At 41.8% G+C, this 18,754-nt stretch overlaps 2 protein-coding genes across 8 annotated transcripts in view; both read left to right on the plus strand.

Annotated features, from left to right (window-relative positions):
- cadm3 (cell adhesion molecule 3) overlaps nt 1-8,392 on the plus strand; it is a 121,326-nt gene extending 112,934 nt beyond the window's left edge. For all 6 annotated transcript variants that reach the window (XM_023964905.1, XM_023964906.1, XM_023964907.1 and 3 more), the window contains 2 exons: nt 1,796-1,921; nt 4,466-8,392. In XM_023964905.1, the coding sequence (XP_023820673.1) occupies nt 1,796-1,921; nt 4,466-4,584 (245 nt within the window). In that variant the 3' untranslated portion in view covers nt 4,585-8,392. The remainder of the gene's footprint in view (nt 1-1,795; nt 1,922-4,465) is intronic.
- A 5,457-nt stretch (nt 8,393-13,849) lies between these two features.
- LOC101167736 (kin of IRRE-like protein 1) overlaps nt 13,850-18,754 on the plus strand; it is a 99,518-nt gene continuing 94,613 nt past the window's right edge. For both annotated transcript variants that reach the window (XM_011486003.3, XM_011486004.3), the window contains exon 1: nt 13,850-14,206. In XM_011486003.3, coding sequence (XP_011484305.1) covers nt 14,161-14,206 — 46 coding nt within the window. In that variant the 5' untranslated portion in view covers nt 13,850-14,160. The remainder of the gene's footprint in view (nt 14,207-18,754) is intronic.

Here is an 18,754-nt window from a genome sequence, read left to right on the forward strand (position 1 = left end):
CCAGATTGTCAGAGTTAGTTTGTGCTTTTTTATTACAGAGCAACCATGAAGGCTTCGCACATTCCCAGGATTTTTTCAGAATGTCGCACAACTTAGACCGGTTTCTATATTAATACAGTCCCTGCAGAGGATTTCCAGATAGGTGAGCTTGTACAAATGCAGGAGAGCATTAATGATCACACATTTAATTAGGACGACACATCCCCATTGCACAACACATGGTCTTTGTATGTAGTGTTGGGGAAAAGGAATGAATGGATGCACAAAAATCAAAATCACACAATCCGACAAAGATGATAACAAAAAATGCTACTAAAGTTTTTCATTTAATGAGAGATATCCTTTATCTATTATTTTGTCTCTTTTAAAGTAAAATAACAGTTTCACATGACATTATTGTTAAAATGACCTTTATTGATGCTTTGAATCAACAGAGAATGACTTTTACAACTTTTACACAGTTAAGGATTACAAAAGACCATAAATAGACAATAGATATATAATAAATGTTCATTTTAGCCATTTTAGATTTAAAAAGGGATATCTTTTCTCGTTACACTTTTTTTCAAGGGATTGGAAAAGGTTGAGAATTAAGAAAATACATTTGGAATGCTATAACTGTGAAATAAAAGTAATTATGAGTTCAATTTATTAAAATGATTGAAATTGAATAAACTCAAAACAAGAGTTGTCTGCAACCTGAGGCTCCGGCGCCACGTGTGGAGCCTCTTTTATCCCTACATTGTGGCAGTTGACACAGAATGTATTTTATTTTGAAAAGAATTAGTATGTTTTGCTGTATAATTATTCATTCATCCATCTTCTAAACCTGTTTTTGTCCCTTTCGGGGTCACGGGGCTACTGGGGGCTAACCCGGCCCCTCATAGGCGAAGGCAGAGGACACCCTGGACAGGTCGGCAGTTTGACGCAGGGCCACAATCACACAACCATGCACACGTATAAAAGGCTTAATGTGCACAAAACAGAGAGGTGGGATTTTGTGGCTTTCATTAGTTTTGGTCAGTAAAAGACTGGCACAAATGGCTCTTTCAGCATCACAGGTTGCTGACCCCAGGTCTAAGCAGTCCTCCAATGCTGTACATTCGTAGATTGTATCACATTGTAGTTAGCATCAACTTACCTTGTATACACAGCCTGCAGACTGACCGCCTCACTGACGTGTAGGCTGCTCTGAATGTGGGAGCTGTTGATTCAACTCTGAATTTTTCAAAACGGCCAAAGAAAAAAGCCAAAGATGGCTGCAGTAGGAACAGAAACTTCCTCTGACACCGACAGCTTCAGGGGTTCTTTGTTGGGACTTGGTCTGCAACCTGTGCAACCCTGCTGCAAGTCAGGCACAAACAGTTTTCAGCGGAGGGTGATGAAATGACCTCCGTCATTTTGCCTGTCTGTTTCTCTTCTTCTGCATCCCTTTCTTCTCCTCCTGAAGAATTGCTGCTGGAAATATTGTACACTACCCTTGACTCTTCTGCACTTTTCTTTGTGCCTCATCACTGTCACTCTTTTCTTCTCCCTCTCTTTCTTACTGTTTCTGTGGCCTTTCATCACCCAGCTTCCATTTCCATCAATGCTCATCCACCACCTTTTTTAATATTCTGCTGTAAATCATTGTTTCTTTTCTCATTTTTATTTATTTGATGTTTTTTCTTCATCGATTTGATTATTGGTCATTTATCTCTTCTCCTCCACTCCCTTTCCTCCTCCTTGTTTTATGGCTTGTACTCATCTCTCAATGATCCTGACCTGTCCTCTCTCTGCCTACCTTCTTCTGAAGACCCCACTGCCATGTCGACGTCTTCGGGAGTGGACCACGCGGTGATCGGAGGGGTGGTGGCCGTTATAGTCTTCATCCTGCTTTGCCTGCTCATTGTCTTTGGCAGATACCTAATCAGACACAAAGGTAGAGAGCCCGAATAATTAATCATGCACACACATGAAGATGCACAGCCACACCGCTGCGTGTGTGAAAAAAACAAAAAAGAATGAAACCGGACCTCAAAAACAGAGACGCACTAATGACATTTTTCTTAAAAACGAGACTTCTCTATCATCTTTTATTTGGTTCCATCAAAGTCGAGGTTTCACAGCTCATCCCTCTTTTGTAGACGGGTGGCCAAATGCAGGACTTGGATCCAGATGATTGAATCTTAAGAGCTTCCTGTCAAGAAAGATGATTAACTAACTGACTTGCTAATGTAGCCTTATCTCTTGAGTCTTACTCAGGTTTCAAAGTGTAGATTTTTTCATACAAAAACTCCCATTACTCCCATCCATGCATTCAGAGCTAATGGAAGGAAGCTGGGAGTAGCATTTCACTGCCTAGATAGGACAGCCGATAAAAAAATATATTAGATTTGTTTCAATTTTATTGTCAGTGCACATCTTTACAGTAAAATGACTTCCAGAAGTGGTAAATTCTTACATATTTCAGCTAGTCACTAAGAAAACTTTTTTTAATTGTAGATTTTTATTTTAGAAGAAAATGTATGGGACTTTATTTCTTGTAAATTCTTAGACCGAATTAGGCAAGGGGATTTTAAAAAATGGAAATGGTTCTCTTGAGTCCACTGTAATAAAAAAAAAAAAAGTTAGGAACTTGCAACAATAGTAAATAGTAAGTAATTGAGATGTGATTTGACATAATAAAGTTATATTTCTAATTCTCCAATTTGAAAATGCTCCAACCAATGATTGAATCACTACTGGATTGCTGTGACCTACTGTGGAGTCACTCAAAATGCCCTTTGACCTTGACAGCCTTGTGGAGCTCTGCTGCTCCTCTTTGAACAGGAACCAACAAACACATAGATGTGCTGTAACCCCAATCCTTGCCTCCCTGCATAGACTTCCTGTTTGTTTAAAAATTCTTTGGAGCTTTTTGTTCTTGTTTTTTAAGCACGGGATGGGCTGGCCCCCCAGTGCATGTCTGCCTTCCATCACATTTACACAGCAGTCAGATTTAAAAAAAAGATCAGACGGGTCAACTGGGTCCTGAAATGAAACCTGGATCCAGGAGAGGCCGGCTTTTTGCTTTCGTTTTTTTACTCAAACTGTGTGAGGACATTAACTCTTGAAACCATCAGATCTTCTCTTAATAACCTGCTTTTATGATTTAGAATGTGTGGATGGTAATTTGATGGTTAGCACTCTCCCCTCACCACTAGAAGGTCTTGGTTCAAATCCCAGCAGGGTCTTTTCCGTGTTCCGTGTGGAGTTTGCATGTTCCCCTCGAGCATGCGTGGGTTTTCTCCAGACACTCTGGTTTCCTCCTCTGAAAACATGCTTCAAAGGTGGACTGATGACTTTTAATATTGTCTTATAGCTGTGAATAGGAGTGTGGCCCTTTGATGGGATGGGCGAACTGTCCAGTGGGAACCCCACCCTTGCCCTGGTGTAGCTGGGATAGGCTCCAGCAACCCCATGGCCGGCTCAAAAGCAGGAAAAGAAGATGAGCGGATGACTTTGGCCCCTCTGTTGTGCTTTATCTGCTTCTTTAAAGTTCCACTCCCATAATCTTTTGATCTATTTTTAAAGTGTTCCCAGCTGTCTTTAAATCATGGTTGCCGTTTTTATCCAAAATGATTTTTTTTTTTAAATTGTCGTTTTATAAGACATAGTTTCTATAGAGTAGTTCATGGGAAGTTCACCTTTGAGTTGTAGCTGTGTACATGGTCGCAGAAAAACTACATCTGATTATAACTAGGTGTTTATTCCAATTACTTTTGTCCATGTAACCGCAGCCATTGTCTCCCACTAGCTTACAGCCAACCTAACATTACTGGTGCAAAAACATGGCAAGCAACATTGGAGTCATCCAGCCATAAAGTTCAGGTCCAGATTCCAGCTCAGACAGGAAAACAAAGCCGTTCATGGATTTATTTGTCTGCAGGTGGATGCATCAGAATGGAGCAGAGCAGGAAGTGCTTGGCTCGCCGATTTTAGTTTGTTTTTTAAGAACTACAAGCTTTTTCCAATGGCCTTTTGTTGTCTGCCCCATTTTTACAGTTTGAATCAAGAAATACTCAGATAAGCAATTTTGGGCTTAACTTTCTTAGTGAATGTCCTCCATTATCAGAAAAAAACAAAAACATGGATTTCATTGGAGCAAATCTTTAATAAATGTTATTTTTTGTGTAAGAATGTTTCTGTAATTTCATCATATTAAGTAATACAAATGTTTGCTTAGTTAATGATCTCTAATAAAAAGGAGAATTGGATTGTTTATAAATTCCTTTTATCCTTTTATTTTTGCATAACTCCCAAAGGTGTTAAGAAGGCTGGTTATCTCTGGGCTTAAAGAAAAAGTGTCCCACAGAAATGTTCCTTCCATAAAGCTGTCAGAGCTCCCAGGCTTTACCACTTCCAGAGGTTTACTTTAACGCATCGACTGCCCTCTCTGTCTGTCTGCTGCTCACTGGCGCTCTTCGTCAATCTTGTGCCACAGGGACGTATCTGACCCACGAAGCCAAGGGCTCGGACGACGCCCCTGACGCTGACACGGCTATCATCAACGCCGAGGGAGGCCACTCTGGAGCGGACGACAAGAAGGAGTACTTCATCTAGTCAAAGGACGAAAACGCTGGAGGAAAAGAAAAGATGCTGGAGCAGCAGAGGAGAAGTAGGGGTGGAGTGAAGGAAAGAAACAAAGCTCTGTTTGTTTTCTCTTCGGTTCTGTCTGAGGGATGGTGGGGGGGAGGGGAGGAACTGTGGGTGGGATAAAGACATGAGCTTCAACTACCCTCTTTGGTTTGATACAGGGAAGAGAGAATTTGCACTGACATTCGGATGAACTGAATTTAAAACACACACACACACAGACACACGTCAAATTTTGAACAAACCAGTGTTTTCACACAGACTTGATGCTTGTAGACGCTCAGATGAACAGACCCAGACTTTCTACTAACTTGATTTTGACTCATTATCACATTGTCACACAAGCGTCCTTCTCTTACGTGCTGCGAAAACAGAAATTGTAAGTCACATTCCGACATTTCCTCACAATGTTTCCTTTCTTCAGCCTCCACACCTTCTTTTTCTGACATTTCTACCAAACCTGACTCATCCTTTTCGTCTCAGAACAAGACACAACTCTGTCTAAACAACAATTTTGACTCACAAACTAAATTTCTTACTTTTAGAATTCAATTTGACCTCTAAATCCAGGTGCAAAGATTTTTCCTCTCTTAAAAACCTCCAATACTGGTGCAAAAATAGCATTCCCACCTTGTGCAGCCAAGCATATGAATAAATACTTATATATATACAGTATATATATATATATATATACATAAATTATATAGCATTCTTTTTACAAGACGAAAAATGTTTGGTGTGCTGTAAATACACACTCTGTCTCTCTCTTTCCTCTTTCATTCATCCTGTTACTGACAGTAGTAACGCATATACTCTAAAAAAGCCTGCCTGTTTCTATGACATGCGTGGACATGCAGTCGAAAATATCAATATCTGGGGGAAAATTGTAAATTTAACAACTATGATGTTGCGATAAAAACTAACCTTATCTGCAAATATTTGTACTGAATGAAGGATGTTTTTCAAGTTTGATTTGCCCTTTGTTCTCTCTCTCTCTGCAGCGTCTCTGTGTTACTGTCAGTGTTAACGGTTTACAGTGTCTGATGGTTTTTCTGTCACAAACTCCATAATCCTGATTTCAAATGTGTGTGTTGATTTTGTGGGGCTTGATCCTGTGCATCGTGTTGAGTCGCCCGTCAGACCCGACAAACATTACAGTGTAGCAGGAGCTGAAAGGACAGAAACTCTGAAAGGTGTCCCAGTCTTTTCATGGAGTTTGTAGTGCTCTGCTGAATCTAGCTTTCACCTTCACCCTTTTTCTGCCCGGCAACAGACCACTGTTCTTGGAGGCTTGGCGCTAAATTCGCTGAGTAGTGACATCATAGACGTCCTCTAAAAAGCTGGCATGTTTGCCGCTTCAGGACAGGGAGCGTTTTCCACTCAAGGTTAGACAGGACCGCCCATGTGAATTCTATCAAATGTTGTTGGGTAAAAACAAAAGGAAATTTGTAGCTATGAAACTCATTTACCAGCTTTACAAAAGATTCCCTTAAATGAACTGTTTTCTCAGAGTTGGGAGCCTGCCTTTTCCGTGCGATCGCCACTGAGCCCGGTGGAATTGATTGCAATCGAACTGAGAGGTACTGGATGGTGGACTGTGCACGTGCCAAGGTTTGGTTTGGCAGGCATTGTTCCCGGTCTGGGCTGAGCTAGCTGAAGAAAGTCATTTAGGAGCCTAAATGCCCTCTTCTCCTCTCTGCTTCGCATCCGCCTCTTTCATGGTTTAATCAATCAACCCGTCTGCGTCCCAATCCACCTTCACCTTTTTTCTCCTCTCCTCCGCATCACCATCTCCGAATCGATGTCGACTCTCCTCGCCCATCTTTGTTTATTTAGGATTTAGCATCTCTGGATGGTAGCCGATGGAGCTCTGTGGGAGGCTTTTGGAAAGGAATCCCTTCACCTCTGTCAGTCCCGCTCTGTCTGTAATCATTTTTCCAACCTTTCCAATTGATCAGGGATTTTGTTTGTTTCCCCACATTGTCCTTAACTGCTACCTGCTGCTTTGAAAACAAGTAGCGCAGCTAGAAGGCTTATCATCTAGTGATTCTGTTCTGGGATCTGAAGTCGGGTCAGCTGCTTTCCCTTCTTTCTTTTCCTTCAGACCCATACCCACGAGCTGCTGCCTGGATTCCACAATGGCTAATTCCCTGCATAAGATGATGATGCAGTGTTTAGGGAGTTTTCGAGACGTCCCCTCGCTACAGATTCAAAGCTGAGGCCTTTCCTGGTGGGCTTTGTACTTTCAGGAATCTCCTCCAGCCTCGGCTGCATGTTAGGTCAACGTTCAGCAGCAGCCACCGTGTGAAAAACCTCACGCACTTTCAGCAGAGGCGGCTTCCTCAACAGGATGCAGAGGCGGCGAGAGTTTACGATCTTTATTGGACGTTTTTAGTGAAGAAGAAATCACAACACTGCTTATGTCCCCCTTCAGCGTTTTATTCGTCTCATGTCTGCAGACCAGAGAACAGGCTTTGTCTCACTGAGCCAGCGGCTCACTTCAAAGATGTAAGCGATGAATTGTATTTAGCCTCAGTCTAACTTCTCTGTGAATGAAGAATGGAGGACCTGCCTCATTCTCAACAGAAGTGTCGTCTAATAAAAGTTGATGGACCTGTAGTTGCCTGTGATTTCGTGTCCTGTCCTTTGTCTTATTCGATGTGCTAGCATGTAGCTTGCATGAGAAGGGTTTGAAACTACTGTAGATATTTCTGGAGATAAGAAGCTCCTCCCCTGAGACAGGAGCGGCGGTCTGCCCAGCAGACCTCCCAGCCGTCCTCTAATCTGCAAACATGAGCCGTGCCCCAGTTTAATCCAGCTGCGCCTTCTCAAAAGTGCAGTCGTCCCCAAACAACTTCCAAGGCAAACAACCAAAGCGGACTCCTTTGATTTTTGCTTTCCCTCTGCTACTGCAAACATGAAAGCCACATTGGGTGGTGGCTGAGCTGGGACACATCAGTGCAGTGATGGCCGTTTGTCACCAGATGCCAGCAAACAGCAGCTTTGGCTTCTCCTCCCTCCACATGCGGCTGACTCTGACGCTCATCAGGCAGACACTCATATCTTTTCTTTTTGTAGAGCCAATCTATTTTTTAAATCAGGTTTTGTAAAAGTTGTGCATAATCTTCAGTGTGTCGCTTTCATTTCTCAACCCTCTCATTTCCTTAAAGTTAGATTCTGCAAAATTTGAATGTTAGAAATGTAGTTTTTTTGCATATTTCATTGTCTCAACGGCCGTTTTAGAATCCTTTCATGTATATAGCATTGCCTTTACAGGAGACTCTGACATGCATCCGTGCACACTTTGGTACACACGTGGGATACAAACACATCCACACACATATTTGGATATGCACAGCAGGCATGGCGTCTGTGAATATTTGTACATATGTGTGTGAATGTGTGTTTGTGTACGAGTGTGAAGTGTGTGACCTAAACAGACTCTGGAGACACTCTTTATGTGTGTTGCATACACATAAATGTTTCTTATTTCCATGACTAATAAAATGTTGGGTTTTTTTTGGTCTTTTTGAATGAAAAGTCTTCCTTTCTAGTAAATATCCATAACCCACGGGAATAGTGCTGTCATGTGTGTTAATTTGTAAAATGACGGATGATGTCATGTGAGACCCGCCCACACATGCTGTGGTGGGTTTTGCTTCTATTGGCTGTTTTGTCCACAAAGCATTTGTTCCTGCTTTATTTTCTTTTCTGTTTTTTTTAGACGATCAGTTCAATTGTTGACTTCAATAAATATTCATTTGGGTTATTTTCATCTGTTTCCTGTTTTTGTTTTTTGTCTTGTGAACAGCGGTCTATTAGGCTAAATTTATTCACAAACACTGTAGATTCTTAGGAAAACCTGCCGTCGTTTCATGGATATAAAAATTACTTTTCAAAAGCTCTGACATATGCATTAAAGCAAATTATTTGGTAATAGTTCATTTACTACTATTTGTTTTGGTGGGAAGAAAAAAAATCACATTTATTTAAGAGTGATTTAATAAAAATGTTCTCATGAAATAAAATCTTTTAAGTTTTCCTTTTTTAAATGATGTTTTTTCAGGAGTATCCAGGCTCACGACTAGTCTGATTTGTGGTAGTTTTTTTAGCAGATTTTAAATATTTAAAAAGTTTAACTTTTATGGCTATTACGACAGATGTCCAGCAGAGGGCAGTGCACTCAAATAAATCAGAACAAGCTGTTCTCAAACTCATCACTGATCATTAATTCCATGAATGTATTACAATTTCCTTTAATGTTTGCCTCAAATTTATATTTCTTATAAAAACCGACAGTCTCCATTTATGGAGTCAAGAAACTGCAGACTTGAGTTTTATTTGTCTGTTTCTCTTATTTATTTCTTATTTGTGAAAACTGCTTGCATGCTTACAATGAGGCTTAAGTGACGATAAAGAAATCTCCTTCTTAGTCATCTAAGCAGGTATTAATGTGCCCTTTATTACAATAAAAACAAACAAAAAGAAAACATGATCAGCATCAAATAATCCGGTCTTTTACCTGTAACTTATGCCGTAGATGATAGATCTTTTTTAATGAAGAGTATTTCTTATTTTCTATGTGCTGCAGAATGTTGCTGTGTCTGATGAAATCGTGTTGCTGCTGAGAATATAAAAAGATAAATGATGCAACTAAACCAAAACTGTTTCAAGAAATCCTGTAAAGAAATTGTTGTACTTTTTAAATATTAACAATAAAAACACATATGAGTTAAGCTATTATAATGCAAAACATTCCAATTTATGCTACAATTTATAATATTTTGCTATTTTGCCTGATGAAAACGACAGATTAATTTGATTAGTCCATGAAAAATGCTTTGAATGACATTAGAATTTAGGCTACATTGCAGCAGCAGATTGTTAAATTAAGCTACACAGCAAATTCCAGGAAATACCATAAAGAAAGTGACTATTCACACGTTATTTTCTAAATACATGCGGCCAATGCAGAACTTTATTCTGGGCTGCATTGACCCAGAGGAAGGGTTAAGTTTAGGATTACGGGTTACAGTTCAGCTGCGTTCACACCAAACACAATTAGTGGCAGAGAATGGCGTCTGTACTATTGACCATTTCAATGTTAGGCCAATGGTACAGACGCCATCTGAGGTCCAGCGGCGCGATCTGAGTGGTGTGATGGGCACTATTTCAGCGATGCGGTGCAATTTTGTACCCGTCTGAACCAAATCGCCCATCTGTACCCGTCCCGGCTACTGTTGGGCAAAGACGGGTACACCCTGGACAGCCTGTTGCAGGGCCCATGGAGCTGGAGCGACCCCGAGCACTGTGGCGGCTCCCAGGAGGTGAGCTGGCGACCAGACTGAGACCAGCTGCTGGATGGGGAGCCAGCCTGCTCGGGCCTTCTGAACTTCATAATATTTATCTTATTTTTATGGAGGCAATAATAAAAAGGTTCCCTGACCTAATTTGTTTTTATTTATACTCTATCTGGTTAATGCAGGACAGCAAGCCTTCAAACTCGGTACATACAAACGGAGAACACGATTGGAACTTTAAGTTTAAAAGTGCAGCCAACAACAAAGTCCAGCCTTGGACGCACTTAAATTGCGCGCAGGAAAAGCAGCAATGTGTATCTTCTCTTCTGCCGCTCCTAAGCTCATGGACGCTGGATGGGGGGGGGCAAATCAGGGAGCTTGTGCAACGTCCATGCGCTCCTGGACCGTTGTGTCATCACATTTGCTCATTAAGTCAAACCCAGCATCTTTGCGACAGTTTGATTGACAGCAATTTAAAAGGAGAAATACTCCAAAATGCACAAATGGAAGGATTTCTTATTACATTTGTTCACTTTCATAAGAAAAATGCCACAAGTACATGTCAAAGTCTGAAAAAAAAACGGGATTTTCATCGGAGGGGGACTTTAAAAACAAAAGAATTTTGTGAAAAAAAAAAAAAAAAAGAATTGCGAACTCCAAAACTGTTTCACGATGTTTGGAACGGAACTTGTTCTTGCAGTTTTTTGACAGTGGTCAGTGAGACGCACTGCAGATAAGATCATTCCGTCCATCATCGTCTGCTTGTCTCAGCTTCAGCAGGGTCATCAAAGATCCCCCCCTTTTCTCAGCCACCCGCCCAAGCTCTGCAGCTCCCTTTGCCCAAAGGCCGTGTCACACATCCACTACCTACATGCTGTCAATACTGCACAGATGAAAATTAGTCCTAAATGAATATACGTGGAAAACGGGAGAGATTTTCACAGATGTATCACCAATGAACCACTTTAAAACCACGGAAGAAGTACAAATAAACCAGGCAAAGAACACATAAATCAACATAGAACACAAACCGTGTGTGATTATTGGGCTGTTTATATTCAATACATTAGTGATTCATGATTTGAAAGGGGTATGTGCGCCGTATAAGCAAAATAAAAGTCATACATCAGTGGTACATGCGTGAAAAGTCCATCAGACATCCACAAAACAAACATTTGCTCCTTTGAGTTTGAGGGAAAGTGAAAATACAAAGAAATTTGTGTCTCCCTTATGGAAAAATTGTGTTAAAAAGAAATCCTTTTATCACATCCTTTTGTCCGATGCTACCTTCTAACAAAAACTAATTTGAAGGGAAATCTATTTCTTGAAATTGTTAAGGTAAAAAACACGAGGATGGAAATTTTATAAAGTCTTCCTGAAACAAAGAGGCTGTTGTCCTGACAACAAGGCATACCTGATTTAACATGAGCATATGTAATCAAATTAACAGCCTATGTCTTTCTTCTATATATCAAAATGTTTGGATAGAAATGTCTCCAACCTTCTCAGACACGATTGGCTGCTGCTATCGACTCCACCATCACCACCGTCCTCTTCATGAAGAGGAGCATCATTAGGAGCATGGGGTCAGAGGGAGGGTCAAGGTGAGGCGGAGCAGCAGAGGATGATTGAGCTGGCGAGGAGTAGCATCATGATATCAGGGAGGCTGTGTGGGAGGAGCCTGCACATCAAAACCATGGCACTTCATTCAAACGTAACCACCTTCTTGAGGCTGCGCAGTAAACAAGCGCGATAGACGAGGGAGGAGGTTTTAGGATGATTGTGAGAAGATAAATAACATAAATATACACCAATTGTTTGATGATATTTAAAAATGAGTCTATACTAAATTAATCCAAGTGGTTTTTGCCTGTTTTGTTTTGTTAAAAACATAACCCTACAATAATAGACAGGTTACCTTAAAGTCCCACTCTGATTATCTTTGACCTATTTTCAAAGGGTTTCCAGTGTTTTTTCATTGTAATTATGCTGTTTCAGCCAAAATCACAGAAAAAAAAGTTCTTTTCTAGGACATGGTTTCAGCAGAGAAGCAGAAGTTCATTAGAAATTCTTGTCTGAGTCTGAGGCAGGACTGTTGGCGCAGAGTAAGCCTGCCCTCATTTCCCTTCATCCCCTTGTTTACACTCTCCTGTTAGTACACAGCCACTCACAACCCCAACCCAACACTACAGGAGCAACAAAAATGGTGAGCAACACTGGAGCTATCCAATCGTACAGTTTAGATGCAGATTCCAGCTCAGACGAGGAAAACAAAGACCTTCATGGATCTATTTGTCTCCAAGTGGAAGCATCAGAATGGAGCAGAGGAGGTAGACTTCAACCCACCCAACGGTTTTTCTACGTCAAAAATAGGCCCTTTTTCCAAAATCCTTCTTTTATCTTTTCACCTTCATTCACAACGATTTAAATAAAGAAATATGCGAAAATGCAATTTTCAGGTTAATTTTCTATCAACCTCCATCACGACAAAAATGCCCCAAAAAATATGTCTAAACAATAGGGCTGAGTTGATAAAATCGATTAATAGATCTGAATTGATCTATAAAAGTAGAGATCAACCTTTTATGCTTTTCTTTTTCCGGTGATCTAACGCATAACAGCAGTAATGCCAAAAACTGCTAGCTTAATGCTAACGTATAATGGAATTTCTCATAGGACGGCTAACGCTAATACTTGTTTGACCTAAACATACATTGCTGACTAAATGAACAGCTTTAATATACTCACAGCCAGGAATATTCTGATGGAAATACTTTTAAAGTAACCATTTGCAGTCTGAAGAAGTTTTTTTTGCTTAAATCTTCTGCAATAAATTGCAATGCTAAAGCTCCACCTAGTGGCCAACCTGAACCGCTCTCCAGGAGAGACAAAACATGATGATTTGCCCATTTTTGTTGGAGCTTCTCTTTTTAAGAAACCATGTAACAATGTATGGTATTAACAATCTCTGTGGTTTATTATTATACATTTTAAAGTATGTGAACTGTATCCGATTAATATCTTCAACCCTTGTTCTATCTTAGATGACCCCCCCCCCTCACATTGACGTGTTCTCCCTACCATGACAAAGGTGGATAAAGGTGGAAAGATTTCATGTAATCCATGGACACCAGTGAAGATCACAAATCATTGAAGAAAAAAGGTTCAGAGCACTGTCTAGTGGGTCTAGATGACCCAACTCCCAATGTTAAAGTGCCTAGGATAGCACAAGGGTTAAATCATACATAGATTATTCATGTATTTCTATACAAATATGTCTAAATGTGTAAATTCAAAGTTGAAGTGGATTGAAATGATTGCAAATTGAATCTATCCAGGTTCTGGTGATTGGAATCAGTTCTAGAAATGATTGGTGATACGCAGCCCTATGACAAACCCCAAAAACTCCATTTGCATCAGAGTGCTTCTTTAAACCGTGACAGTGAAAGTAACGTTTTGTTACTATTAGAAGACAGTTACTATATAGGCCCAGTCCCATAGTAAGAATATCAAAGTGTTGTGTTTGGTTTCAGGATGATAAAAACCAAACAAATAAAAAAAAACGGTTCTCTTTTCTTGAATAAAATTTCAAATCTATAATGGGTTTGAACTCAGGTCCCTTTCAAAGCTGTCCTTCTGTTTGACCTTGTTTGGTTTCATAAGAGTCCTGTGTCTTGTTTCTTGTTGTGTTTGTTAGAAAAGTCCATCCATAAAGCGGAAAATCCCCGCGCCGCGGCAGAACATCTCAGTAATATGTGAAGTGCTGCGGGAGGGATGGAAATGAAATCACTTTTCGTCTGAAGCGCAGTTCTGGCTGCGGCCGCTGTGGCGCCCCCCTCCCCTCTGCGGAGTCTAAAACAGGGATTTGGAGCGGGGGGGGGCTGGAGCGCATGAGGGAGGGGGTGGGTTGTCTAAGGGGAGGGGGGCAGAGAGAGAAAGAGCAAGAGGAATTCTGGTCCGTTTTATTGGGAATATTCAGCGTAGAGTGGAAAAAGGAGTCAGGCAGACACATGAAACAAAACAAAGAAAGAAAAAGGAAAACGAACATCTGAAACAGTTGTAAAAGCGAGAAAACCAAAGAAGAAATAGAGATTATTGGGAGACATGGGGTGTTTCTTGCTTTAGATTAGTCTTTCTTCACTCCCATGACTCAGAGAGGATTCCAGCCACATCCAGCCGCTCGGGAGGAGTTGATGGGGGGAACGGAGCCGAGGGGAGCAGAGTGAACGCGCGTGGCTGAACCATGCCAGCCTTGTGGATCATAACTTTGGTCATCACTTTAAACCCAGGTGAGTTAAAGGAGCAGAGCTGATGTGAGCTCAGGTGATGGAGGAAAGTTTGTCAGAACTGTTTGCTCTTTGTGTTGTGTCAGTTTTTGCGGTTCCGGCGCGCTTTGCGGGTCTCCTCCTGTCTGCGCCGCCACTTCTGGACTATAGTGCTTTTCCTGCAAGAACTAATCGCTAATTGCTTTTGTGTGTGTGTAAAAATGCTGGCAGAAATCTATGCTCTTTGGGCATTTTGATGACTTTCTTTAGGAAAGAGTCGCGGCGCTTTTGGGGTCTTTGCCCCGCTGGAGGAGAAGCCAAACGGCGCAGGCAGACGCGCAGCCCTCATCATCCCTCTTCAAGCACATTTTCTCCGCAGAGATGTGGAGCATCTGCACACGACATTGCTTTGACGTGACCTTTGAAACGCATGAGTGGACAGATTCGGTTGACACGATTTGAGCGCAGTGTGGGTCCACTCGGGCACGCAAAAAGCCCAATCTTTGCGCATAACCTGCCAGCCGGGGATGATTGATGATGCGAGGATCCAGCGCACAGTCCGGTCGCTGGGCTTTAACAGGACTCACATCGGATCAATTTTCCCCACGCATGACGCACGCACGCGCCAGACACGTGCGCGCTGTTGGTAACAATGTGCGCGCAGTGAAAGTGGAGAACAGCGCAAATGTCCCTAGAGAGAGAAAGTCAGTGTGTCCGTGGATGTGTGTGTATGTGTGTGTGTGTGTGGGGGGGGGGTGATGGGGCACAGAGAAAACTGGATCCGGATCTTAGCATGCAGGTAGAGTCTTCAGTGCGCGTGCACGTGCCCGCGGCCCTGCTGCAAGCCTTCAGGTGCCAAAGCAGAAAATCATATTTCACCTTAAAGAAGGAGACATATTCACTGAAGTGGAGACGAGAGCCATTACTAATATTAATGTCCCTGTTTATCGATCACCTTGATAGATCGCCCTCTCTGGGCACACACACCTTAGCCACAGTGGGTCTGTGTTTGGGGATGGTCAAGACACAGGTGATTAATTGAGGCAGAGCAGTTAGATGTTTTTTTGTGTGTGCGTGTGAGCGCGTGTGTGCGTGTGAGCGCGTGCCTCTTATACCTGCCTCAGCACCTGGGTCCCTGGTGCCGCAGGCTGCCGGTGTGATGAAGCACAGACGATGATCTTCTCAGACAAGAGAGTCAAGAGGAGCTCTCCGGCTGCAGCAGAGCTGACCACCTTTGGCTGGAGAACAATTAGACTTTGTGTTTTCAGTCTGATGCACATGAAGGAGGGATACACAAAAAATAAAAAATAAAAAACATTTAAGGCTGGGGTCTAGCAGTTCAGCCAAAACTAAGCCAAGCTATGATGGCAAAGATTCCAGAATCCAACCAAAAGGCAGACAGGAACTAAACAAAAGAGCCGAGCAGCTGAGCAGCAGAGAGCGGAGCAAGGGCAGAAGAAGAACAGAGCAGAGCAGCAGCGTCTCTTGCTGAGCTGGTGTAAGCCTGTAAATGTGATCAGCGTGAATCTGTCGCCTACATGCAGCAGCTGCAGTCTGATGTGTGTTTAGCCTGTTTGGACTCTTCCAGGTGTCTGTTGCCTGCTTTCTGCTGCTGACAGCTCAAACTGCTTGTGTCTGAGGAGCCTGATTTACTGTTCTGCGCCGTGGTGTGCCTGGCTTCCCATCGCAGACCCACTACAGCTCGGTGTGGTTGACCGCTCTTGTGTGGGCCCCAGTAATTACCATTTGTCCCAGTATGTGCGTCTGAAGTATAGCAAACTGCCACTATGCTACCAGCTCTGGTCTGGCCACAGGCGATGAAGCTCCAGTTGATTCCTGAACAGCAGTTTTGCTTGAGCTGAACGTTTTCGCAGCCTGATCATGCAAACAGGGCGAGAGCAGCCGTTCCTGCACCGCCAGCACCTGTCCCATCTAACTCCTCACACTTGCACATATACCCTTTCTTTTTCTCCCATTTCTCTCCCCCTCTTTTCTCCCGTCACAAGAACAGAGCAGAGTCTCAGATGTAAAGAGACAGGCCGAAAGACAGAGAGATGGAGGCAGGGAGAGATGAAGACACTCAGAGACAGCGGGCTCAGGCTTAATCTGTTGACAAGAGGGGATGTTTGAGGATAAACAGAGGCAGAGCAGGAGAGCTCAGGAAGCAAAAACAGGCAAAAGAAAGATAGAGCCCAGTTGGCCTCAGTGCTCATTTCTCCAGCACCCCAGCTGGACCATAAAAGTTTAATGTTTGACATCAGCAAAAGATTTACACCTAAAATGAGCTGCAGAGGCATCTGGGAATCCACAGAAAAGTCTCTCAAGGTGTCCTTCAAGCCACAAACTTGTTTGAAATTCATGAAATGCTTCACCTCTCTCCCAGACTTCTCCAAAACGGTTGAAGAAATCTATATCTAAGGATGTTTTCTTAGCCAAATTACTATTTGGATTGCTGCTAGTCTTTAAAGAACCCCGAAAATGTTGAATCCCTCCCCTTCCTCTGACTTAGCACAGTCAGTTTGTATGAAAAGCCCCCTGCTGTTTCGCCCTTTAGAAGTGTAATTCTTCTCTGAATCATCAAACAACAGACAAACTCACAGGCAGAAGTCTGACGGTGAATTCAGAAACGCTTTTGCAGCTACAGCATGTAAAGATGTAGGGAAATGTATTGAAACACACCAGGATGTTGACAATGAAGATAAGGAAACACATCTATCACTCACACTTGTTTGATATGCTTAAAGTCTCACTCCGATCATCTTTTAAACTATTTTCTAAACTATTTCTTTTAATTTTTAGGTAAAAAAAAAAGATCTGTATCATTTTCTAGGACATAGTTTCTGCAGAGCGGCAGTAGATCTATTGAAGTTCACCTCTGAGATGTGGATGAGACCATTGGCGTGGAGCAAGCCCTTCCCCACTTCCCATCACCCATCTTTTTACATGCTCTTCCGCTATCTTACAGCCCCTCAAACCCCTAATGGTGCAACAAAAATTGCCAGCAATGGAGCGGAACAGGGAGCTTTTGGTCCACCCAACATCTTTTTTTTTAACGCCACAATCTTTTTTAAATGTCAGTTTTTCGTCTGCTCCTGATTCACAGTGATTTGAATAAAGAAATACTCGGAAATGCAATTTTCTGCTTAATTTTCTAATCGTATGTCCTCCATCATCAGAAACAAGCACATGTTATAAACACTGAAAACACTTTTTTTTATCAGAGTGGGGTTTGAGGAAGATATAAATCCTGCGAGTTCCCCAAATGTGTTTGTTTCTGAACTGATGCCAGAGATGCAGCCAGACTGAGACACTGACCCACTCATTACACTCTCCATCTGCATCAGCTGTCTGTGATTTCATGCTTTGTTCCAATCAAACTGCTTTAGACAATCATGCTTCAGAGAATACATCTGAATCCTTTGAATGAAATCCTGTGAGCGCTGTTTTATTGGTTAATCAGATTTTTCATCATGTGCAGTCGCAAAGGCATTGATGAAGCCACAACACTTAGTTCCAAATATAAAGGTTCATCTGTGTCATCATTGCTGAGCAAAATCTTCCTAAATAAACGAAAACAAATTCACTACATGAAATAAATAGACATCTTTTGGGTCACTTTATGATGTTTTTGCTTCAGGCTCAAAGAGAGGCATAAAGAAAAATGAAAAAAGAACAGCACTTCTGTGAATCTCAGTTTTCTTTCAGCTGAACAGCTTTTTTTAGTTGACCAGATGCAGAGGGTCAGGTCAAACACCCATTTAACAAACTGTGAACTAAAGAAAAACAGACCAAGAAATGTTTTCTATGACTATACAGCCCAGAAAACCTCTGAACCTTTTCCTGTCTGTGGGGATTTTTTAGCTAATGGGGGAACACTGATGAGGATTTCTTGGATAAGCAGCCTCAGGATTAGTCAAACCTGAAAAAACTGGCCATTAAGGCCGCTAAATGCAACCCACCGGTTCTGTTGCACTAATTGGATGGTACAAAAGATGTACCTTTGAAAATGTACTCTATGAAATATCTTAAATTTGAGCTTGTTGTAAAGTAATTACAGGGAAGGAAATGGGTGTCAGACATAGTCTGCCTTAAAAAAAGAGAAAGTTTTTACTTTCTTAAGGAAACGGGTTCAAAGAGCTAACAGCTGCTCCACCTTCTATGCCGTAATTGTGCTTTAAAGGATACTATGCAAATGAATACTACTTTTTAAATCCTCATTGCATATCAGGTTACAGTTTTTGGAGTCCTCTGGAATCTGACCAGGTACGACGGAGTTTTAGGGCCACGGTGAGGAAAAAAAATTCTGGCCAACAAAGTTTCGAGGAAAAACTCGTCGTGTTGAGATAAAAGTCGAAATAAAGTTTCGAGATTAAAGTCGCAATGTTGCACGAGAGCAGTGAAGCTGAGTCTTTCAGGAGTATTCAGTGTTATGGCTAATGTTAGTGAGCTAGTGGCTTATTTAAGAGTTTACGACAGAGTTTTATGGCCACAAAAAAAAGTAATTTTATTAGGAGATAAAAACTCGTAAATTTACGGGAAAAATTCATAGATTAACAAGGAGAAAACACAGTT

Source organism: Oryzias latipes, chromosome 17, assembly GCF_002234675.1.
Source record: "Oryzias latipes chromosome 17, ASM223467v1".
In the NCBI taxonomy this organism is placed as follows: Eukaryota; Metazoa; Chordata; class Actinopteri; order Beloniformes; family Adrianichthyidae; genus Oryzias; species Oryzias latipes.